General features: G+C 36.4%; 1 protein-coding gene across 1 annotated transcript in view; it reads right to left on the bottom strand.

Moving 5' to 3' along the window:
• The window catches only part of PLXDC2 (plexin domain containing 2), a 401022-nt gene that overhangs the window by 77319 nt on the left and 297944 nt on the right, over positions 1 to 25759 (bottom strand). Inside the window, exons 9-10 of the mRNA XM_060095440.1 lie at positions 22727 to 22822; positions 22441 to 22522 (exon numbers count right to left, since the gene is read on the bottom strand). Coding sequence (XP_059951423.1) covers positions 22441 to 22522; positions 22727 to 22822 — 178 coding nt within the window. The remainder of the gene's footprint in view (positions 1 to 22440; positions 22523 to 22726; positions 22823 to 25759) is intronic.

Raw genomic sequence — 25759 nt, 5'->3', positions numbered from 1 at the left:
CTCCTTTAGAAACACCATAATTCTTCAAAGAACATATATGGTAATCTGAGGCTGAGGTATGGTAATTGAAGGCAGACTATTACAATTAAATAGATAGCTCATTTTGTTTCTTCAAATTATATACACATGAATAAGATGTTACATAGTTTTTATCTTAGAAAAAGGAAGATTATATTTATTGGTAATTATTCCTAACAGCAAAATTAATCATTTTTGTAGCTTTTAGAATATTTGTGTAAAATGAGTATTCCATTTAAAAAACAATGGTCTTTTCCCAACTAAGCGTGCAACTTCTGGAGTCCTGTATTTGGGCAGCATTCTAGCACATTCTGAAGAATTTGGGAGCACAGCACATTGTGTCACATTAGAAAAGAGAACTCCCCTTGCCACACTCAACTCCCTTTCTGAATTAGGGCACTAGGAGCAATGGAGTCTCTAGACTTAAATTAATAATTAACTTTATTAATAATTTCAACATGCTTTTGGGGCACTGCCAGGGAAAAACAAAACAAAACATCATCTCACTTACTATGGGTATAATGAGGAAAAGAAAAGGAAGGAAGTGGAGGTTATTGACGTCGTTCGATCATGTAGTAGTTGACACGTGTTCAATAACTTTCAGTTATGTAATTCTCACCCAAATCTGGCAGTATTCCTTACATTTATTCCCATTTGACTACTGCAAAAAATTGAGGCTGAGTTATTTAGTGGAAAGAGCATGAGCTTCAGAATTGCAAACATAAAATTAGGTTCAGGTCTTGACTTGGCCATTGATTGATTGTGATCCACCTCCAAGTTATTATTGGAGATTATGGGGTGAGATCTATGGCGAGTTATTGTTGGAGATTGTTTCTGTAAATTGGAGATTGTAAAATCTACCTTCACTGGGTGAGGATTAAATGAGATAATATAGATGAAGTACCCTTCCAGTGTTTGACATAGTGAGTGCTCAATAAATATAAGTTATTTTATGCTTTCTTACCATCCATAGCACCTAGCACAGGTCGAAAAATGCCTATTGGGAAAAAAACATATTGTAACCTAACCAGTTATTGATATAACTGAAAATCTATAAAATATCCTTCAAGTACTGACCCAGCTTCTTTAGCCACAAAAGTTAGGTATATAAAACAAAGAGAAGAAATCTTTTCTTTTTGATGAATGAATTCTTCCAGAATCTAAAAATTCCTTGCCCAGCATTCAACTTTGCTATTTTGGTAGAACAGAAGTGAGAGTTGAGTCCTCAGGGAAAGAAAAAAAAATTATTCCTCATGGCTGTGAGCCATGGAAACAAACACCCAGTTATAAATAAAACCCCTGGACATTTCCGGATTCTGATTTTTGACACCCTTTCTTAAAACTTCTTGATTTCAGACCAAATACTATACTTAAATGGCACTTTCAAATGCATAGAAGTGGACAGAAAGAGCAGTGACTTTTACTTTGCTGTTGGCTCCAGAAAAGGAACATAAAGTCTTGCAGGTTTAGGTGTGCCATGCCTCTGTAAAATGCTATCCTTCTGCCAGTAAATTTTTATTCCATGCTGCTCAGAGATTAATGGCTCCTGGTCTTTCAGAGCTGTCTGTCTTCCTCAGGAACATCAACGTTGCATGAATCAACTCACCTCTGTTCTGCCAAGATAGCAAAGTCGGGCTTGGGTAAGGAACCAGAAATCCCTTCGAGGAGATGATTATCTGTCTCATCAAAGAAAGGTCTGTATCCCAATTTAATTATTTTTTACTATAAAAAGTTTCAGAATTTTACTTGGAATGCTGAGATTTATAGAGAAACAGATAAGATGGTATTTCTAGTTTCTCAGAGAACCATAGGATGAACTTTTCTTTATCCTTGTTTACCATTTGGGAAAGTACTATAAGGGAATAAAGGTGACATTTGTCATCATCTGTCCAGGAACAGGAACCAGTAAACCGTCCCAGACAAATCAATCTCTCTCTCCCCCTCCTCTCTGCCTCCACCACCACTCCTTAAGAGATAAAGTGTTTCTAATCACAGTGCATTTGGGTCCTCGCAAATGATCTGTAGAAAGAATGGGTGAAATAGGAAGATTAGTATTTTAAACTAGGAAAACCTGTTATTAATCACGGATTTTTAAGCTCTGTCCGGAGTTCGGGGTTTAGTTTTGCAGAGGCCTTCAATGACTGCTGTAGTGAGTGAGGAGGAGATGGGAGGGCCTGGCTATGAACCCTCTATAAGATACAATTTTATCCGTTTTGTATTTGAAGTTTCCGTTTTTCAAAAATGTTTCTCCTGCTTAAGAAGAAAAAGTTTGAAAACCATTTTATTAAATCATTTGTATACCTCATCCCATTAATTAATCTAGGCCTGTTATCATTATATTTTACAATGTAATTAAATCTTTTAGACAAGCACTATGAGCTCATTTAAAATATGGTAATATAAGTTTAACAGGGCACTCCAAGAAGAGAAGCAACTTTTTCTCTCTGTATGTCCCTAGAAGATGTAATTTAAGGCATTTTAATGCCAGACAATAATACCTGAGTGAATCTTATAATGACCAGCAGAACACTGTCTTTTAAAAGATATTTGCTTAATGATTTTTGATAGTGCACTTCTATTTCCTTCAAGAGATATTATACTTGTGAGATAACTTTTCTAAGATCCAAGTTAAATTAGAGTATCTCTCATACATGTATGGTAGTCCATATTTGTTTACATTAATCATTCAGACTTGAAAATAGTCATTGCTCCATTTCATCAATTTATTTGCTCAAGGAACATATTTCTCCATGTATATCTTCGGCTCATGGGAAACTCAGTTTTATCTTCTAAAGTCTTAAGAGTGATTATTCCAAGTAGAAGTACATTGATTTCGGTGGAAACACTTCCAAGATTTCTAGAATTTGTTGCAATGTTATATAGGACGATTTCCTTATTATTTTAAAACTGCATGTTTAAGTATTTTGAAATATATCCCTATCTATCTATCTATCTACATTTGAGTTCAATTTGCCTCTTGAAGTCTAGATTGTAATATCAATGCTTAAAAAAATAATACGTATAATTTTGTAGTGGCTTTTAGTATACATAAAGCTTAGTTTTCTTTTTTCTTTTTTCTTTTTTTTTGCGGTACGCGGGCCTCTCACTGTTGTGGCCTCTCCTGTTGCGGAGCACAGGCTCCGGACGCGCAGGCTCAGCGGCCATGGCTCATGGGCCTAGCCGCTCCACGGCATGTGGGATCCTCCCGGACAGGGGCACGAACCCGTGTCCCCTGCATCGGCAGGCGGACTCTCAACCACTGCGCCACCAGGGAAGCCCAAATCTTTGTTTTCTTTTAAAACTTTTATTATTTTTTCTTCATTATAAATCTGTGAACTCACCTGGAAGGGTCTGTTTCTAAGACTATACCAAGCCCAGGTCCTTATGTAGATTACCAACAATGTATTAGTAAATTCATTCCACTTTAAGAAATGATTCCGGTCATAAAAGAGTGTTCTGCTTCCTTATTTCCTTCCTTTATTCTATATCAGATTTGTCAGGCTTATAAAATATCAAATTACTAAATGCTAATTCTATTAGAGTTTTATGCAGCTCATGTGTACAAATGTTCTATGTCCCACTAAAGGCAGCAAAAAGAAGGATTTCAAGAATTTGAGTGTGAAGCAATTTTCTGCTTCATAAAATACAGTTAGTGTCACCTTATGTTAACAGAAGCATTCTTGGATGTGTAGATTTTTCTTCAGATTTGCTTTCAATGAAACTGACTTAGTATTCCAGAGCACCCCTTTAACGTAGATCGGAAAAATATTTATAGCAAAAGCTATATAAGCATATGGAGAATGCATATCTAGATCTGAATCTTCATGTTAATTGTTCAGAAGACCCATTAATTCAACCTTCTCAAAATCTTCTTTATTATTCATTTTCAAACACTATTATATTAATTTGACCTGGTCCTTCATTTGCTGTTTGTCATTTCCTTAGGTGATAACTATTAGAATCACCTCATTTATCCCAGCGTCACTGTTTACTTCATTAAACCCTTCGAAACCAGACAGTCAATATTTTCTTCCAAAATAATTTATTGTGAATACATATTTTACTTTTTCTTCTGATTAATCAACATATTTGTTATATGTTTTCCATTTGTCTGGCAAACTTTTCCTGTAAACGGCCAGATAGTAAATACTTCAGGCCTGTGGGTCTTGTGATCGCTGTCAGAGGAATTCCTTTATGGAGAATAATTGAACTTAACTTAGGAATTCTAGCTATGCCTTAGATCCTGAACACACAAATGCAGTTAAAACTTAGACAATAGCAAGGATTTCCATAATGGTGTTAGGGTGACCATATAATTAACTTATAGGGCGAACCACTACACTTTTGAGAGAGAAAGAAATAGGGCATAGGGACCATAGGCGTAAAGCAGACCTGTGGTGAGAAAACTGGGCATATGGCATTTAGGGCATGAATCTGATCCTTACACTTCACAGACATTTCTAGTTAAAAATTCTGTGCTCAACTTCCGTAAGTCTTTCTAGTCAAGTTTTCTAGTATATTTCTCTCCTACCATGTTCACTTTATTTTAGACAATCTAGGTTTATGCTTGCATACAACAATTTAAGTCTCTGAGGTATTTTATGCCCTTTCCTCTGAAATATGACATAAAGGATTATTCTCTTTTGTCATAGACTGAGAATATAGGGCCATTTCAGCTCCATCTTCTGATATATGAGTAGAAAACACACGCAAAAAGCAATACAGGACTAACTCTCCTATATGAAATAAACTTTTTTTTTTTTTTTTTTTTTTTTGCGGTACGCAGGCCTCTCACTGCTGTGGCCTCTCCCATTGCGGAGCACAGGATCCGGACGCACAGGCTCAGCGGCCATGGCTCATGGGCCCAGCCGCTCCGCGGCATATGGGATCTTCCTGGACCGGGGCACAAACCCGCGTCCCCTGCATTGGCAGGCGGACTCTCAACCACAGCGCCACCAGGGAAGCCCCTGAAATAAACTCTTTATATGCCATTTTTGCTGCATGAAATCTTAATAGATAATTCACAAATCTTTTTTTCCCTTGAGGATTCTACCTTTGTGCTATTACTTTCTCTAATTCACAGTTTTTACTTTTTTCATGAGGACTCTAGCTTGCCAGTTATGCACTCTGCACAAATATAACCTCAATTATTATTAAACAAAACTTTATATGTATCTTTTACAACAAACCTTTCAGATAAGCTTTCAGTAGAGGTTAGTGTAAATATGCTAATAAACCCCCTAAAGTAGGTAAGGGGAGGGACATCTGCTTTGGATTGCTCATCCAGTGCATGAACATTCTTAGCAAGACCACATGTGCTAAGAGTAGGCATAAAAACCTAATAGAGAAATTCCAACCCTAGCATTTATTTTTCCCTTCATCTCTCCAACCACCCATCCATCAAAAATTTTTATTTTATTTTTTAACATCTTTATTGGAGAATAATTGCTTTACAATGGTGTGTTAGTTTCTGCTTTATAACAAAGTGAATCAGCTATACATATACATATATCCCCATATCCCCTCCCTCTTGTGTCTCCCTCACACCCTTCCTATCCCAGCCCTCTATGTGGACACAAAGCACCGAGTTGATCACCCTGTGCTATGCAGCTGCTTCCCACTAGCTATCTATTTTACATTTGGTAGTGTATATATGTCCATGCCACTCTCTCACTTCATCCCAGCTTAGCCTTCCCCCTCCCCATGTCCTCAAGTCCATTCTCTACGTCTGAGTCTTTATTCCTGTCCTGTCCCTAGGCTCTTCAGAACCTTTTTTTTTTTTTTTTAGATTCCATATATATGTGTTAGCATATGGTATTTGTTTTTCTCTTTCTGACTTACTTCATTCTGTATGACAGTCACTAGGTCCATCCACCTGACTACAAATAACTCAGTTTCGTTTCTTTTTATGGCTGAGTAATATTCCATTGTACATATGTGCCATATCTTCTTCATCCATTCATCTGTTGATGGACACTTAGGTTTCTTCCATGTCCTGGCTATTGTAAATAGAGCTGCAATGAACATTGTGGTACATGAGTCTTTTTGAATTATGGTTTTCTCAAGGTATATGCTCAGGAGTGGATTGCTAGGTTGTATGGTAGTTCTATTTTTAGCTTTTTAAGGAAACTCCATACTGTTCTCCATAATGGCTGTATCAATTTACATTCCCACCAAAAGACCAAGAAGGTTCCCTTTTCTCCACACCCTCTCCAGCATCTATTGTTTGTGGATTTTTTGATGATGGCCATTCTGAACAGTGTGAGGTGATACCTCATTGGAGTTTTGATTTGCATTTCTCTAATGATTAGTAATGTTGAGCATCTGTTCATGTGTTTGTTGGCAATCTGTATATTGGAGAAAGGTCTGTTTAGGTCTTCTGCCCATTTTTGGATTTGGTTGTTTGTTTTTTGATATTGAGCTGCATGAGTTGCTTGTAAATTTTGGAGATTAATCCTTTGTCAGTTGCTTCATTCACAAATATTTTCTCCCATTCTGAGGGTTGTCTTTTCATCTTGTTTATGGTTTCCTTTGCTGTGCAAAAGCTTTTAAGTTTCATTAGGTCCCATTTGTTTATTTTTGGCTTTTTTCCCATTTCTCTAGGAGGTGGGTCAAAAAGGATCTTGCTGTGATTTATATCATGGAGTGTTCTGCCTATGTTTTTCTCTGAGTTTTATAGTTCATGGCCTTACATTTAGGTCTCTAATCCATTTGAGTTTATTTTTGTGTATGGTGTTAGGTAGTATTCTAATTTCATTCTTTTACATGTAGCTGTCCAGTCTCCCAGTAACACTTATTGAAGAGGCTATCTTTTCTCCATTGTATATTCTTGCCTCCTTTATCAAAGGTAAGGTGACCATATGTGCGTGGGTTTATCTCTGGGCTTTCTATCCTGTTCAACTGATATATATTTCTAGTTTTGTGCCAGTACCATACTGTCTTGATTACTGTAGCTTTGTAGTATAGTCTGAAGTCCAGGAGCCTGATTCCTCCAGCTCCATTTTTCTTTCTCAAGATTGCTTTGGCTATTCGGGATCTTTTTTGTTTCCATACAAATTGTGAAATTTTTTGTTCTAGTTCTGTGAAAAAGGACAGTCGTAGTTTGATAGGGATTGCACTGAATCTGTAGATTGCTTTGGGGAGTACAGACATTTTCACAATGTTGATTCTTCCAATCCAAGAACATGGTATATCTCTCCATCTGTTTGTATCATCTTTAATTTCTTTCATCAGTGTCTTATAGTTTTCTGCATATAGGTCTTTTGTCTCCTTAGGTAGCTTTATTCCTAGCTATTTTATTCTTTCTGTTGCAATGGTAAATGGGAGTGTTTCCTTAATTTCTCTTTCAGATTTTTCATCATTGGTGTATAGGAATGCAAGAGATTTCTGTCATTAATTTTGTATCCTGCTACTTTACCAAATGCATTGAATAGCTCTAGTAGTTTTCTGGTAGCATCTTTAGGATTCTCTGTGTATAGTATCATGTCATCTGCAAACAGTGCCAGCTTTACTTCAGCTTTTCTGATTTGGATTCCTTTTATTTCTTTTTCTTCTCTGATTGCTGTGGCTAAAACTTCCAAAACTATGGTGAAAAATAGTGGTAAGAGTAGGCAACCTTGTTTTGGTCCTGATCTTAGTGGAAATGATTTCAATTCTTCACCATTGAGAACAATGTTGGCTGTGGGTTTGTCATACATGGTCTTTATTATGTTGAGGTAAGTTCCCTCTATGCCTACTTTCTGGAGGCTTTTTATCATAAATGGTGTTGAATTTTGTCGAAAGCTTTTTCTGCATCTATTGAGATGATCATATGGCTTTTCTCTTTCAATTTGTTAATATGGTTTATCACGTTGATTGATTTGGGTATATTGAAGAATCCTTGCATTCCTGGGATAAGCCCCACTTGATCATGGTGTATGATCCTTTTAATGTGCTGTTGGATTCTGTTTGCTAGTATTTTGTTGAGGATTTTTGCATCTATGTTCATCAGTGATAGTTTTGATTTGGTCTGTAGTTTTGATTCCAATAGAATTTCAATTCTATTGATTTGAGTCTTTTTTTTTCTTGGTGAGTCTGCTTAGTGGTTTATCAATTTTGTTTATCTTCTCAAAGAACCAGCTTTTAGTTTTATTGATCATTGCTATTGTTTCCTTCATTTCTTTTTCATTTATTTCTCATCTGATCTTTATGATTTCTTTCCTTCTGCTAACTTTGGGTTTTGTTTGTTCTTCTTTCTCTAATTGCTTTAGGTGTAAGGTTAGGTTGTTTATTTGAGATGTTTCTTGTTTCTTGAGGTAGGATTGTATTGCTATAAACTTCCTTCTGAGAACTGCGTTTCCTGAATCCCATAGGTTTGGGGTCATCGTGTTTTCATTGTCATTTGTTTGTATGTATTTTTTGATTTCCTCTTTGATTTCTTCAGTGATCTCTTGGTTATGTAGTAGTGTATTGGGTAGCCTCTATGTGTTTGTATTTTTTTACAGTTTTTTTCCTGTACATGATATCTAGTCTCATAGAGTTGTGGTTGGAAAAGATACTTGATATGATTTCAATTTTCTTAAATTTACCAAGGCTTGATTTGTGACCCAAGATATGATGTATCCTGGAGAATGTTCCATGAGCATTTGAGAAGAAAGTGTAATCTGCTGTTTTGGGATGGAATGTCCTATAAATATCAATTAAATCTATCTGGTCTATTGTGTCATTTAAAGCTTCTGTTTTCTTATTTATTTTCATTTTGGTTTATCTGTCCATTAGTGAAAATGGGGTGTTAAAGTCCCCTACTATTATTGTGTTACTGTTGATTTTTCCTTTTATGGCTGTTAGCATTTGCCTTATGTATTGAGGTGCTCCTGTGTTGGGTGCATAAACATTTACACTTGTTATATCTTCTTCTTGGATTGATCCTTTGATCATTATGTAGTGTCCTTCTTTATCTCTTGTAATAGTCTTTATTTTATTTTATTTTATTTTTTTATTATTATTATTTTTTTTGCGGTATGCGGGCCTCTCACTGTTGCGGCCTCCCCCGTTGCGGAGCACAGGCTCCGGATGCGCAGGCTCCGGACGCGCAGGCTCAGTGGCCATGGCTCACGGGCCTAGCCGCTCCGCGGCATATGGGATCCTCCCAGACCGGGGCATGAACCTGTATCCCCTGCATCGGCAGGCGGACTCTCAACCACTTGCGCCACCAGGGAGGCCCTAGTCTTTATTTTAAAGTCTATTTTGTCTGATATGAGAATTGCTACTCCAGCTTTCTTTTGATTTCCATTTGTGTGGAATATCTTTTTCCATGCCTTCACTTTCAGTCTGTATGTGTCCCTAGGTCTGAAGTGGGTCTCTTGTAGACAGCATATATATGGGTCTTATTTGTGTATCCATTTAGCCAGTCTATGTCTTTTGGTTGGGGCATTTAATCCATTTATATTTAAGGTAATTATCAATATGTATGTTCCTATTACAATTTTCTTAACCGTTTTGGGTTTGTTACTGTAGGTCTTTTCCTTCTCTTGTGTTTCCTGCCTAGAGAAGTTCGTTTAGCATTTGTTGTAAAGCTGGTTTGGTGGTGCTGAATTCTCTTAGCTTTTGCTTGTCTGTAAAGGTTTTAATTTCTCTGTCGAATCTGAATGAGATCCTTGCCTGGTAAAGTAATCTTGGTTGTAGGTTTTTCCCTTTCATCACTTTAAATATGTCCTGTCCCTCCCTTTTGGCTTGCAGAGTTTCTGCTGAAACATCAGCTGTTAACCTATGGGGATTCCCTTGAATGTAATTTTTTGCTTTTCCCTTACTGCTTTTAATATTTTTTCTTTGTATTTAATTTTTGATAGTTTAATTACTATGTGACTTGCTGTGTTTCTCCTTGGATTTATCCTATATGGGATGCTCTGCACTTCCTGGACTTATTTCTTTTCCCATGTTAGGGAAGTTTTCAACTATAATCTCTTTAAATATTTTCTCGGTCCCTTTCTTTTTCTCTTCTTCTTCTGAGACCCCTATAATTAAAATGTTGGTGCATTTAATGTTGTCCCAGAGGTCTCTGAGAGTGTTCTCAATTCTTTTCATTCTTTTTTCTTTATTCTGCTCTGCAGTAGTTATTTCCACTATTTTATCTTCCAGGTCACTTATCCGTTCTTCTGCCTCAGTTATTCTGCTATTTATTCCTTCTAGAGAATTTTTAATTTCATTTATTGTGTTGTTCTTCATTGTTTGTTTGTTCTTTAGTTCTACTAGGTTCTTGTTAAATGTTTATTGTTTTCCATTCTATTTCCAACATTTTGGATTATCTTTACTATCATTACTCTGAATTCTTTTTCAGGTAGACTGCCTATTTCCTTTTCATGTGTTTGGTCTGGTGGGTTTTTACCTTGCTTCTTCATCTGCTGTGTATTTCTCTGTCTTCTCATTTTGCTTAAGTTACTGTGTTTGGGGTCTCCTTTTCACAGGCTGCAGGTTTGTAGTTCCCATTGTTTTTGGTGTCTGCCCCCATTGGGTAAGGTTGGTTGAAAGGGTTGTGTAGGCTTCCTGGTGGAGGGGACTGGTGCCTGTATTCTGGTGGATGAGGCTGGATCTTGTCTTTCTGGTGGGCAGGACCACGTTTTGTAGTGTGTTTGGGGGTGTCTGTGACCTTATTATGATTTTAGGCAGCCTCTCTGCTAATGGGTGTGTTTGTGTTCCTGTCTTGCTAGCTGTTTTTCATAGGGTATACAGCACTGTAGCTTGCTGGTTGTTGAGTGGAGCTGGGTCTTAGTGTTGAGATGGAGATCCCTGGGAGAGCTTTCGCTGTTTGATATTACATGGAGCCAGGAGGTCTCTGGTGGGCCAGTGTCCTGAACCTGGCTCTCTCACCTCAGAGCCTCAGGCCTGACACCCGGCCAGAGCATCAAGACCCTGTCAGCCACATGGCTCAGAAAAAAAAAGGAGAAGAAAAAATAAAGAAAGAAAAAATAAAGTAAAATTAAATAAAGTTATTAAAATAAAAAGTTTTTTAAATTATTACAAATTAGAAAGTAATAAATAAAAGAAAGAAAGAAGAGAGCAACAAAACCTAAAGACAAATCCACCAATGATAACAAGCACTAAAAATTATACCAAAAACAAAAAAGAAAGAAAGAAAAAAAGGACAGACAGAACCTTAGAACAAATGGTAAAAGCAAAGCTATACAGACAAAATCACACAAAGAAGCATACACATACACACTCACAAAAAGAGAAAAAGGAAATGAAAGAAAAAAATATATAAAAAGGAAGAGAGCAACCAAATCAATAAACAAATCTACCAATAATAATAAGGTCTGAATACTAAACTAAGATAAACATAAAACCAGAAACAAATTAGATGCCGAAAGCAAACCCCAAGTCTACAGTTGCTCCAAAATTCCACAGCCTCAATTTTGGCATGATTCGTTGTCTATTCAGGTATTCCACACATGCAGCGTACATCAAGTTGATTGTGGAGATTTAATCCGCTGCTCCTGAGGTTGCTGGGAGAGCTTTCCCTTTCTCTTGTTTGTTCGCACAGCTTCCGGGGTTCAGCTTTGGATCTGGCCCCGCCTCTGCTTGTAGGTCGCCTGAGGGCATCTGTTCTTCACCCAGACAGGACATGGTTAAAGGAGCAGCTGATTTGGGGCTCTGGCTCACTCAGGCCAGGGGGAGGGAGGGGTAGGATGTGGGGCGAGCCTGCATGACAGAGGCCAGCATGGTGCTGCAACAGCCTGAGGCACACCGTGTGTTCTCCTGGGGAAGTTGTCCCTGGATCATGGGACTCTGGCAGTGGTGGGCTGCACAGGCTCCCGGGGGGGAAGGTGTGGATAGTGACCTGTGCTTGCACACAGCCCTCTTGGTGGCTGCAGCAGCAGCCTTAGCATCTCATGCCCGTCTCTGGGGTCCTCGCTGATAGCCATGGCTCACACCCATCTCTGGAGCTCATTTAGGCAGTGCTGTGAATCCCCTCTCCTCACGCACCCCAAAACAATGGTCTCTTGCCTCTTAGGCAGTTCCAGGCTTTTTTCCAGACCCCCTTCCGGCTAGCTGTGGTGTACTCGCCCCCTTTAGGCTGTGTTCACACCCCCCCAGTTTTTATTTTAAATCCTGGCTCCACTGTTTCCTAGTTTCGGGACCTTGGCTAAGCTTCTCATCCTTCCTAATTCTCATTTATTTAATCTGTGAAACAGGGATCTTAACACTTACCTCTTAATGTGATTGCAAAGATTGAATGAGATAATAGAATTAAAAGACTTTAGTGGAAGTAAAGGCCTTCCTGTGATGCCTGGCACATGGTAAGTATAGAATAAAAGGTAGGTACTATAATTATGTTAAGCATCTCCAAAGGTGAGGCATGCTTACCCTTAAAACAACCCCCTTTTCCTTTCTTTCAAAGCGCATGCAATGTAGCAGCAGTAGCAGCAGCAGGAAATCTGGGCAAGGATAAAATAAACTTGTGTGCTAGCAGAGTGCAGAGGAGAGAGAGATTAATTTTGATCAGAGCAAAGGTCAATGCAGAGGTCTTCTCTAGTGGTCGAAGACATTATTTTAGGAATATAAAATCTGTGTATTTTTAGGAGAGTCTATCATTAGAAATTAATGCAGACAAGATCATGATACATGGAGAGAATAGCTCCCCCTTGACTATGAATTGTCATTGAAGGAAAAATTCTAGAGCTGGGAGAAAGAAAGAGTGGCACTCTAGGAAGGAGAAAAAAATAAGCATCACTAATCTGGAATCAGCCAACCCATTTTATAATGATCCAGCAAAGGAAAATTTGAATGCTAGTCTTTGTTCAACCAATAAATCATTTTTATCTTGAAATATCTTCTTCTTTGTTTTCCCTAATAAAGTATACTAGCTTGGTCAGATTGCCCTACAATCATATAAAAAGATACATCTCTAGAATAACACTATTTAGATGTTCTTAGAGCTAAAGAAACAACAGGATTGTTGCATGCATTGTTGAATTACTGCATTTCCTGAACTTTTCCATGAATGACAAAATTCCTACCGTAAAATTTCCCTCAAAACTCTGGGTAGGACAAGATTGTATCTCTGACTCAAAACTTGAGAGAGAATAAATTCTTTAGCATTTAGAACATTTCATAAAAATCTTTAGTAGTATGTTCATATCAAGACACAAGAAACAATCATATTTCAGCTTTTCTCAGAGACAGATTTTAGCAGAAAGCAAAAAATCAGAAACTATCCCAATGACATTTTTATCATTTTGTTATGTAAGTGTTGAAAGAGCTGGCTTGAGTAGGAATATACTGAATTTTGAAAGTTTTTCTATATCTTGACATTAGATTTCCAGCAAAACAAATAATTAAACCAAACTACTTTCATTAAATGTTTTCTTCTTACCACAATATCAGAATTTTCATTATAAGACTGTTAATCTGAGGTTCACCTCCTACTCAATAGTCATGTCAATTTCTTTTAAAGGGAAGCCAACTGTGTACTTTGGTTTTTGCTTTTAAATTTTGATTTCCTTGTCTTTTAAGGATCATATTTTTTCCATAATAATTTAGCACCTACTGTTTTTAAATTGAGAAATTCAATTTCATTCTTGGGCAATTAAATTTTAATTATTTCCAAGGGAACTCATTAGTGCATCAGAACAAGCCAGCTAAGGGAATGGAATATGTAGTTTAGCACTAAAATGCTCCATTTTTGCTACTCTATATATGTTTGCTAGATTGCATTTGTTGAAGTTTAGTTTTCTAAATTACAACCAAATAAAATGCAGCCACCAGAGTTGGTTAACACCTAAGCAAAATTTTAAAATCACTTGGATGATCTTGAAAAAGCAGCTATAAACAGATGTAATGCTAAATAATTCTACAGCTCTTATCTCTAGTTTGCCAAATGGTGCTCAGATGGAATGCAAACACAGCATTCACTGACTGGAAAATCAAAGATGACTTTAAAGATGCCTTGATATTTCAGGGGGGTTTGGTTACCAGGAGACTTGGCTCAAGCACCTACCTGTTGCTTTAGAGTTTGGAAAAAAGAAAGCTGGTTTCCATTCTGTATTCATAGCTGTCCGGAGAGACTGGCAGTTGGCCAGTGGCAAAAAGGAGACAGAGACCAAAATGCAAAATAGATGATAGATAGATTGATAGATAGATATAGATAGATAAAAATAACAGTTCAGTACCTTTTTTTTTTCAAAAAAAGTAAAGAATTACATGCATTTTATATCGAAAAGGCTAATAAATCTAATGCCATCTCTTCAGGGGAAAGAAACGTAGCCCATACATTCAGCATTGATAATTTTCTGCTCCTGAAAAGTTCTTTAACTTTAGAATTTTCTGAAAGAGTATCCAAATTTTCCTAATACACTTTAACATATATTTCTTTTCTTTTAGGAATATATATATGTTTGTTTATTGATTGATTCAGCGTAGGTAATATGTACATATGGTGAAAATTCAAACTCTATAAAAGGGAATCTGATGAAATGATATTCTCTATGTCAATTTCCAATTCATGGCAGTTTCCCCAAAGGTGAAACTAGCTGCTACTAGTATCTTATATATCTTTTCAAAAGTATTCTCTATATTGGAATATAATTCAAAATGCTTTTATGTAATGGATAAAATAGCATCACACCTCATTATACTATTATAATTAATTCACACACAAAATTTTGTACGTTTGTTAAAGCTGGGCTTGGAATGCTCAGAAGGAAATAAAAATAGACTTAAATTCTGTATTCTTAAAAGACAAATGTGTTTATGCTATATTTCAGGACAAGCTAATTAAGAGAAATACTAAGATTCTTTATTTAAATTTGAAGGATTATAAAGGTCCTAGCACTAAAATAAGGTCCAAATTCAATTCACCTCTTATAAGCATTGCATGTCAAAAACAATTATCTTGGCTGTATGATATTTCTAGAAGCACCTCAGCTCCTTTAGAACAGTGAATTTCTACTGTGGTAGCGGTATTTTAATAAAAATTCAGAAATCAAAGATGTTCCAACAAATTTAACTAGCTAACAATGTTCCAACATCATCTGATTTATTTATTTTATATACTGTACTTATCCAAAAATTTCTTGCTTTCTTTTATCATGGTCTATTTCATTAACTCCTGATAGATTTTAACAACAAATATTTTTATCTTCAGAACTTTTTTTTTTGTAGTATTTCTCTATTCCAAATTAAGAATAAATGTTTCCACACAATTTTGGCCTAAGCACTGCAGGCTTACAGGACTTTCAGCCCACATGTTGCAAGAGCAGCGTTTCCACTGTGCCTGCTTCAGGTTACCCCAGAATCCCCTAAGGAGGTTTGTTAAAAAGTTAAATCTCTGGGCTCCACTCTGGACCTACTGAATATGAATCCCTTGGAGGATTTCAGAGACATCTGCATTTTAACAAGCTTCAGTAGCAATTCTTCACTGTACTAATATGTGAGAACTACTGAACTTATGGCGACTCAGGTGTAAAGAACATAAGAAGCAAATATATCTTAATGACATATGGATTTCACATTTTAGCATATACAGTCAAAGAGCTTTATTGATTTGTCCAAGATTAGTCAGTTAATTGTTGGCTGTGCCACTAGGCATTCAGACATCCAGTCGAATCTACCTCAGACAACAAAACATGGCCTCCTCTCTAGTTTCAATTTTGGGGAATTTTGATTCCTTTTGAATAACTCAGGAATGCTTCTTCCATTCTGGGCCCCTCTTGAACCTTGGCTGGCTAGTAATCCCTGACACAGGAAGTCCAGGTGGTCACCAGTTTCAGATCTATGGGCAATTTACCCACTGTTGCTGAGTGTATATAATTAAAGTCTAATGTCTCCTTGATGCCTTCAATAAGAAATGACAGCAATTGTCTTCTTCCTGTCTATCATGACTAGGCAGAGTGGTAAAAAAGCATTCCAATTAATTTTTCTTCAATTAAATAATTTTGTTGGATCTGATAGTTTAGCAAGGACATATTTTCTACCAAAGACAAAAGTAGATTTTGTTAGTTATGAATAGCTTTTATTTAAATATTTTGTATTTAAACCTGACATTCAATTTATATACTGAAAACAGTAACATTTTCAGCAATCAAAATATTAATAATCTGTAATTCTGATAAGCAGATGGAGGTGATTTCAACTTGAAAGTCAGCACGTTGGAACATAGATCAATAAAAGTTTATTTAAAATTCTTAGAGCTTGGTGAGTTCTAAATGTCCATCTGAAATTAGGTGCATTTACAAGCAGAACTTTATTTTACCCCAATCCACTGAAATAAGCCTAAGGTTATAATTATTTTTGGATCAGGGCTCCTAGATTTCTCAAGTGGCTTCTATTTGATTATTAGGTCTGGACTTCACACCTTATCACCAAAGCTAACAAGTTTCCTTATGTGAAAGAATCATTTAACTGTATAATTTACAAGTAGCTTCAAGTGTGAATTTATTAGACCATATATGGCTTGTCACTCAACAATTGTAGGTTCCAGATCCTCTCCTTCAATCTTAAAATCTTGGACTAAACTAAATCTTACTGTTAAATCAGACCAACTTTATATGGCTTTGTATGGCCTTCTCAGGATTTCAGTGGAGTTGCACCTTACTTCAGGGCTAGATATTGAGGTGGGTAAGTAGGTAAAAATCATACTCAGTCAAAATATGCTTGGAATTCCCTTAGTACAGCCCTCTCAGGAGCCTGATACTCTGTCCCTTAATAAAACCAGTTCTTCCTCCAATGTCAGAATGGACTGTGGGGTGTGGAGTTTTTGTTGATGAAGTTGGCTTGCTTTCCAGACCACGTGATATGAAAAATACCCACTGTTTCTTTAAATACTAGAGTCACACTCAATGCTGCAAATGTTCCCACGTTAAGGGATATAGAGGATCAAGACCAAAGGAGAAAGATATATTCCAGTCACTTGGGTGCTGTTTTTCAGAAGCATAAGATTACTGATTGGGGAAAGGTTGGATCAGCTGCACTACTTAAATTTGTTCTCTCCAACTCTCTTTTTTCTCCCAAACTTAGGTAGTTTAATTTCTGTAGGCTAAATATAATAATATATTATTATATATTAATATAAATAATATAATAATATTATATTATAATATAATATATAAGCACATTCTCTTTTAAAAATTAGCTGTGCCTTTATATCCTTAATTAATTTAGGTTGATAATACATTTCATATTGTTAATGAATTATTAGCCAATATTTCTGACTTTATGTATTTTCAAAAATTTTGAAATATATTGCATGCGATACTTTCTATTTCTCTTCTTGCTACTGCAAAGAAATCCAATTCATTCAGTGGCAAATAACATGCAGTGCCAGAGGATGCTTAGGGAGATGCAATAGAAATAACAGGTTAAAAAAAATAAGAGAGCAGTTGTTCAGGAACACCTCTCCCTCATCTCATATTTTTAAAGTAAATATGTTATAGTACTCTTCTGTAGATCCATGTCTTTACCATTAGTAGAGGTCTGCCTATTCTATTTATTCTTTTGATGGGTGGAATCATACACTATATTTATTCCCAAATTTTTACCAGTACCAGTCTTATGACTTTGATTGGAACTAGGTAAATATACAGTTTTTAAAATTTAAAAATGAGGCACCAAGAGACGGACTCCCCAGTGTTCAACATGCTTAATGACAAATGTTGACATCATTTAATGTCAACATCAGGCATCAGCTTAATTCTTTCTATAGCCGTTTGGTTGACACTGACAAACTCAATGGAGAGTAACAGCCAAAGTGAGCAATTAGAATTCTCAGGAAAGTGGAAATTTCTGGCCTCAATTATTGGATGGTTCAGTCCAAGCTGTCTGTGTTGGAGCCCTGTGTTAGGTCAGGCACTGTGTTGGGTGCTTACTAAAATGAGTAAGACTAAGACTGTGTTTCTACCCTTGAAATAATTTATGTTCTTTTATGTCCCCTTTGTTGATTCCTCCTTTTGTCTTCAACTCCATGTGGCAAAATTCATATCATAGGAAAGAGTACGTAATGAAAAGTAATGCTCATTCTCCTGCCTGTCCCTGTTCACAATCGTTTCCCTACAGACAATTATTGTTATCAGTCTCTTATGTATCTTTTCCAAGGTATTCTCTGTCTACAGAAACATACATGTATACAAATACTTTAAAATAATTTTATGTAATGGAAAACTAGCATCATACCTCATTATGCCATGCCATAGGCTGCTTCCTGGGATCTCTTCTATTTTCAATTTACACTTTCTCCACAGCTGATCTCATTCAGTCCACTGAATTTAAACACTATCTATATGATAATGACTCTCCAATCTGAACTTCTGGCCATAACCTTTTCCTGGAATATGTGGCTCATATATCCCCACCTATACAGCATTTCCACTTGGAAGTCTGATAGGCATCTCAAACTGAATTAGTCCCCAGTGAAACTCTTTATTTCTTCCCACCCTAGTCTCTATTTTGTATGTCATCTTACCTATCTCAAAAGACAAGTGCCAGCATCCACCAAATTGCCCAAACAAAAATTTAAGAAGTATCCTGGATTCATATAGTTCCCTTTTCCTTCATTCCTAGTCCACTAAGTAATCTGTCTCGCTTCGAAATGCTCTTTGCTTTCACTTTGGTGTAGCTGGTTCCCAGTTGTTCAGATCTAAGTTTAACCGTCCCTTTCCCCAAGAAGCCTTTCCTGGCCACTCAGATCAGAGCAACTACTGGCTCTCCAAACTCAACAGATCATTCATCACCAACTGTCTTTTTTGTTTAATTATCAATTCATTTATTTTCCAGCTTAATATGCTAAACTCAGCTCCATGAGAACTCTGGCTTTGATTAATGTCTGGTTATTGTTCTAACTACTTCCGTGCTTAGACTAGTGTTTGCTGTTCAGATAAATGTGGAAAGTATTCAATAAATTTTTAAGTAAATGAATGTTTTAAGAGCCAAAATATATTTTCAATTAAAAAATAAACTTTTGGAGGGTGATGGCTGATGAAACCAAGGTCTCTTCAAAAAGACAAGGTTGTCTAGCATGAAACCAACAAGTAAACTCCTGTTATTCCTATCGATTTTGCTATATTTTCCCTTATAATGTTTGATTTATTTCTTTTGCCGTATCACTCACCACTGCTAACTTTATTTCCTGCATATCTATTTGCTTAAACTCTATCTCCCCATACTAAACATGTAAGCTCTATGAGGGAAGTGATTTTCTCTCTTTCCTTCACCAATGAATTCACAATCCAGGATAGTAACTTGAACACAGAGATACTAAAAAAATTTTGTTGAATGATTGAAGATAAAAGGTGTAGTTGAAAGTGGTTGATTCAGGTCCTCTCAGTTTTCAGTGAAGAAACAAAAGCACTCTTACCTAGAAGTAATGGCCCCCTGTCCCAAGAAAACATTTTTGATCATGGATCTCATTACATGTTCCTATAACTCAAATTCCTTTAGACCTTGGATAAGCCATTACAAATATTTTGCCTTAGTTTTGGCTTGCTGAAAACTGGGAATTAAAGGAAATAAACAAACCAATTAAAATTATCTTATCTTTCTAGAGGAAGCCCAACTTGAGAATTCAATAATCACCACCAACTGATTATCATTCGGGGATAAGAAAGCACAAAGGAGAAGGTAAGGATGGAAGAAAACAATCTGAGAGGCAATTTTTGCATTGCTTAGGATAAGACGTCTCTTGTTTTATTGAATTTGTCAATAAAAGCTCTAAAGTCTGGGGAAATGCTTCTGGGCAGCAAAAGCAAAGTTTTGATGCTCATAGGCCTAAGGAGAAATTAATAAAATGCAGTGGGGAAATTAAGTTGAACAAAAGTGCAACGAGCCATAGTTAAACCAATTAATTAATCAGGTTTTGATATGTATATGACTGGGTTGCTGAAGAATTAAAAATAAATCCAACAAAACACCAAGTGGTAATTAACAGGCAGAAAATTCGAAGTTTTTCTTCATAGTGTTCTTTGATAAATTCCGTCCTCATTCATATGCATCACCACCTTTCTTTTTTCCATTAATCTTAAAAAAAATACAACCTATGCTTTCAGTAATATACAAAAGTCTTATGCTTTGCTTGATTCTCTTCTACATGCTTTTTACGCCAATTTCAAAACCATGCAATTTTTTTGCACCCACAATTATAGAAATATTTATTTTTTCAGTAGTATGTCTACTGTTTATCAGGAAGCAGTTAAGATTAAGTTGCTTAGTGCACCTGCAGCCTGGTGGGTGTGAGGCATCAAAAAGGCAGGCCAGGAAGCACACAGATCGAGTTTCAATTCCAAACTTATCATTTAAGAGCTCTGAAACCCTGCACAAATAACTGAAGCCTCAGTTTCCTCCTCTATAAAAATGTTATGTGAATTAAATATATTTGAAAATTCCCGGAACAATGTCTGGCAGAGGAAACTCTCAATAAAATGGGAGCATTGACAGTATAAAGCAGTTTGCAACTTGCGGATGTGTTTCGATTGTCAGAATTGCTTGTCTGGAGCTTTGAACATATATTTCCACCAAAAATATTTTTAAAAATCAATGAAATGGTTAGTGGAAGGTAGGTTTCCAGACTAGTGTCCCAAACCTTCATTTATAATGACATTGTTTCAGTCGAGATTGTCTGAATAGTACTCTAGCTGGGGTAGCTAACTCGTCCTGGTTTTTCCTCAACTTTCCTGGTTTCAGCTCTGAAAGTCCCTCATCCTGGGAGACCCTTCATTCCCAGAGAGGTCAAATCATGATTCCTTCCTTTGGAACCTAGCCATTATTCATTCACTCGCTCATTTTTCTGCAGTATCACGTACATTCTTAGGCTGTGGAGATGTAAAGACAATTCACCTTTAATAAACCCAGAGCCTAGCAGAGGAGACAGACAAGTGACAAATGTCCGAAAGCCTCAAGCTAAATGCTAATTATGGAGGATGGCGCAGGATACCGAGAACCACGGGGTTGGGCGCCTCACACAGACTCACGTTTAGGGAACGTTCTCATAGGAGTTGACCACTGAACTGGAACTTCAATTAGATACGTACCCCAAACCAGGACCTTTTACTTAATTCTTCTGGGCATTTTTCATGTCTCAGATCAGTGTTACTAAAATGTACCTATTAAAATGCCATCTCTTTAGATTCATTTTGGTCATTATCTAAACAGATTTTGACTAACTTCTGATATGCATGTAATTTGTGGCAGGTCAGCAGTATTTGAATATAAATGACTACAAATCCTTAATTTTATAGCAGTTCTTCCCACGCTGGAGATATAGCCAAGTTAAAAAATCTACTTTTAAGAATGGTGATTGCCTGCTTGCTTTTTCATTATTTGAAATTCGTTGCACAAAGGAAATTATTGGAACATGTTAAATTGAAAATAAAACAACAGTTATAGTAAATAATATTGCTCTATCTGAAATAGTGTAGTGGTTGTCCCAAAGTTAGCAAGTCACACATGTTTCCCAAAGCTTGTTATCAAGGAATTGGCATTCTATTCTTTATATTTCAATAACTTGTAAAGTAGTCCTGAACATGTCCCTAACTTTACAGCAAAGGCTGCAGCAAGATGATAAGACACCGGCTTCTTATACAACAGAAAGCTCTGTTGGAACGTGCACAAACTTGAAGACTCAGTTCTCCTGGAGGAAGAAGCAGATTTTTCATAGACTCTGCAGGTGAGAGGGGACTTATTCCCAGACAGTCTGGAAGCTCCAGGGTGGGCAGGGACCACATCTATATCAATCACTGCTGCTTTCCCAGCCCTTGGGACATAACTGCTGCACAAAATGGTTGAGTAAATAAAACACATTTAAACGTCTTCACTCTGCATTTCCAACAAATGAGCATTCAGTCTCCAAAAAACTCTATGGACTGAAAAATCCTCTTTGCCATTCATGAAAATCAGTAAACCTCTTTGACACAACCAAGTGATTCAGCTTAAGTTTCAAAGTCAGTTATTTACAACCCAGGCCCAAACCGCACTTTCTGTTTATGTAGAGTCCAGTTAGTGTCACTGTATTCCTCAGCCTCAGACTACACCTCTAATCTTGGTTAGTAACCTTTGAGATATTTATAGGAATTTGCTAAGAATGTTAATGTGATTATGCATAAACCACCCTTGTTATTGTGAAGATATGTCATATCATGATTTCTGAAGAATATGGACCAACAGCAGCAATTTATAGATTCATCAGTTACAATCATCATCTGTCTTAGGCCTCATAGCAATTATAAATATATGTCAGTTAATTATCTTATGGACTACAAAGGTTCATGGTCACTTTGAGCAATCAAAGGAAAATACTACAATTCCCATGTCTGAGCATTTTTTGCATTTTGGTGTTTTGTTTAACACATGTACATTTGTTCACGTATATCCAGTCAACACACCGGACACATTCAAAATTCAATGCAAGAGTAGAACAGGTCTTCATAAAGTTTTCAAATATTTTGCATTACTGTCTTTTACCTTTGAAGTTTACTACACCAACTGCAGTTGAAGCCAATCTGAGAGGATACACAGGGGCCACAACCATTAAACTGGAGACATGCTAGGAAACAGGAGAGAATGGATGCATCAAGACTAATTGGCAGCATGGAGGGAGAGAGAGAAAAAAAAGACTGCTCTGCCAAAATTAACATCACCCGCGCATCCCCATATACACGCAGGATCAAAAGACCCATGCATAAAAAGATCAGATCATACAAATTGCAAATCATTTTTCCCACTTAGCTATATTTACATGTTCACTTACTAGGCAATGGGGTCATCTCCACAGCTGAAATATTGGTGATTTTGGACATTTGTAGTTCTACTCGGTGGTATTCATAAATTGTTCTTCTTCGAACATCTGTAAAAACAAAACGCAGCATGGAGAGTAGAAAAAAAATCCACTTTCAACATTTCTTCACTTATAAAACAACTGCATTTTAATAATGAATGTAGAATTATAAGCGTTTCATCTGATGGGGTTTTAAAATAAAAATTTAAAATAATCAAACCCTATAAAAAGGTTGATTATCAAAATCTCCAACTCTTGTACCCAGCAGCATTTTCATCAAGGAAGCTGAAAATGTTGATTAGGGTCTCAAATTTCTCACTTCATTAGCAGGGCTCAAACACACTGTCATTCAGAGTATACTTAAGACATTTTCTTGATAAATTTATAAATTTTGAAAGATTTTGACATATGAATCAAGAAGGTAAGATGACCCCACTTCTCTGCAGCTAAAACTAAAGTGAGTCCTTTAGGAATGGGTAGCAACTAAAAATTTTTCAGTCTAAGTAAAGCTGGTTTAGCTAGAATAAGAGTCTGATTGCTTTAAAGATTTAGAATAAGTTTCTTTAATAAACTTGAAGACAGAAATTAAATCATTAAAGAATCAGTATTGTTATTAAATGTACAGTGTCATATCAAAGGAAGGTTAATAATTAGCACTTATATTGCATGAAGGAATTTATAATAATTCATCAGCAAATCCAGTGGTGTTCCTGAGGAATAGGTTAGATGGAGACTTTGACAAGAAATTTAATAAGTAAAATCAGATAAATACAAGCAAATGTATTTTATAACAAAAAAAGACGTTGATGATATATACTTAAAATCTACTTTTAAAAAAAGACCTGAGCCTTATATTATATTAGCTTGCGTGAGTTAGGTAAATGTAAATGGAAAATTGATATTATCGGTATTTTACTTAGCTCTTGGAATGCTTATAACGACAGGAATGCATTTCTTGAATACTATTATATCTACCAGGAATTATTTGGGAAGCTACAAATTATTTTTAAAATATCATAATATCCAACTTTGGGAAGTCATATGCCATAGTGGTTAATAATGCATGCATTTGAAAACTCTGGTTCAAGTCCCAGGCTTGCTACTTGGTATCTGCCTGAACTTTGGCTCTTCTGTTAGCCTTTCTGTGCTTCACTTTCCTCGCCTATAAAATAGAGATAATAGTACCTCTATCACAGATCTGTTTTGAGAATTAAAATGAGATAGTAAATGAAAGTTGCTTAGAATAATCCCTTTCACATTGTTAAGTTAAATAAATGTCAGATATAATTTTTGTCTAACATCAATATGGCAACCATAAATCATACTGGTTATATGCTGCATGTACTGATCTAATTTCTATAGATCTAGGCCCTGAAATCAGGCCTCTAGGAATTTGTTTCCCCTCTTATATTAGGGAAGGTTAAATTTTGATTAAAGTAAATAGACCAACAATGATCTCCTCTAGGACATAAAACAGGAGTGTGGTGCCCAGAAGACAGCAAGCTCTCTTTTAGTAACAGTGTTCAGGAAATGTAGATACCTACACATCCAGGAGAAAAGTCAAACATTTACTCAAAACCTACACATATTTCTGTTTCTCTGCACTCATATTCTTTCACCCATTTCTGATTATTCACAATGAAATTCTTCTGCAGAAGAGGAAGAGGGGGAGGGGTCCAAAATGAACTCTTTGGAGGCAAGGAATGCTTCTAGAATGCTAGGAATGCTTCACTGAATATATCTTCAGGTTTCTCAGATTGGGAAACACTGATTAAAAATGTTAATCCAATTCACATCTTTTTGGTATAAGCGAAAGATGCATATATAATTTTCAAAGTGCAAACTTTATCCAACTTTAGAGAAATTTCATGATATTTAGTAAGGTTTCTTGAGGTACATGAATAATGTCTTTTCTTTTTCCTTTTTCAACTTTTTTTTTTTTTTTTTTTTTTTTGCAGTACGCGGGCCTCTCACTGTTGTGGCCTCTCCCGTTGCGGAGCACAGGCTCCGGACACGCAGGCCCAGCGGCCATGGCTCACGAGCCCAGCCGCTCCGTGGCATGTGGAATCCTCCCAGACCGGAGCACGAACCCGTGTCCCCTGCATCGGCAGGTGGACTCTCAACCACTGCGCCACCAGGGAAGCCCTCTTTTTTTTTTAACTTTTAAGGCATTTGAAATGATTACTCAGTTTCTGCCTTTGTCTAAAGAGGACGCGTGCTTTCCTATGCATTTTGCTAAACAATTTAGTTTTTGGAAATACATAAATAATATAGACTTGCCATGAGATCACTGTGGTGGGGGTATCTGAGTCTTCTTCATACTAAAGTTCGCACCGTATCATATTAGTAGGTGCTTAAAATACCAGTTTTCTTTTAAGTTCATACTACACTTTGAAAAGTTCAAACTATGGACATGACTGTGAAGCCTCTGGGAGTTTAATTATTGATCATGCAAATGGGGTAAAGGGAAGCAGTGACATTTTTGCCATGCTAGTTCTATCACCTGCTCAGGTAACTCCAACTATTGGGAGGAGATAAATTTAATAAAACTAAAATTAATGAGAACGTGTTTTGTTTGATGACCTGCTAATTAATGACAGCTTCCAAATGGTCATTTCTGTTGTGCATCATACATCTCTCTGTCAAAAACAAGTAATTAGGAATGTATTTACTGGTAGCTCCTGACAATACTAGAAGCTTTCATTTGATTCCAGAAATGTATTTAGCTCATGTGTCTTCTTTAGAAAGTTAGCCAAAATAATGGTGAACCAAACATTCAGTACCTTAGCTGTGGTGATACAGCTTCAACTGTTTTATTACATCCTTACAAAACCAAGATCAACTATAATAACCATTAGGGGTTTTTAAAATGTTTTAAAAAATGAAATGAAATAAATCTCTGAGCAGCTAACACATAGAGAATAAAATTCAGTAATCAAAATCTTAAGGTGATATGATTCAAAGTGTAACTATTGAATTGCATGTTTTTAGACATTTTAAGCAATA

The sequence above is a fragment of the Mesoplodon densirostris genome, chromosome 4 (genome assembly GCF_025265405.1).
Source record: "Mesoplodon densirostris isolate mMesDen1 chromosome 4, mMesDen1 primary haplotype, whole genome shotgun sequence".
Classification (NCBI taxonomy): domain Eukaryota; kingdom Metazoa; phylum Chordata; class Mammalia; order Artiodactyla; family Ziphiidae; genus Mesoplodon; species Mesoplodon densirostris.
Note: the sequence above shows the minus strand (reverse complement) of the source record. Positions and strands in the feature narration are given on the sequence as shown.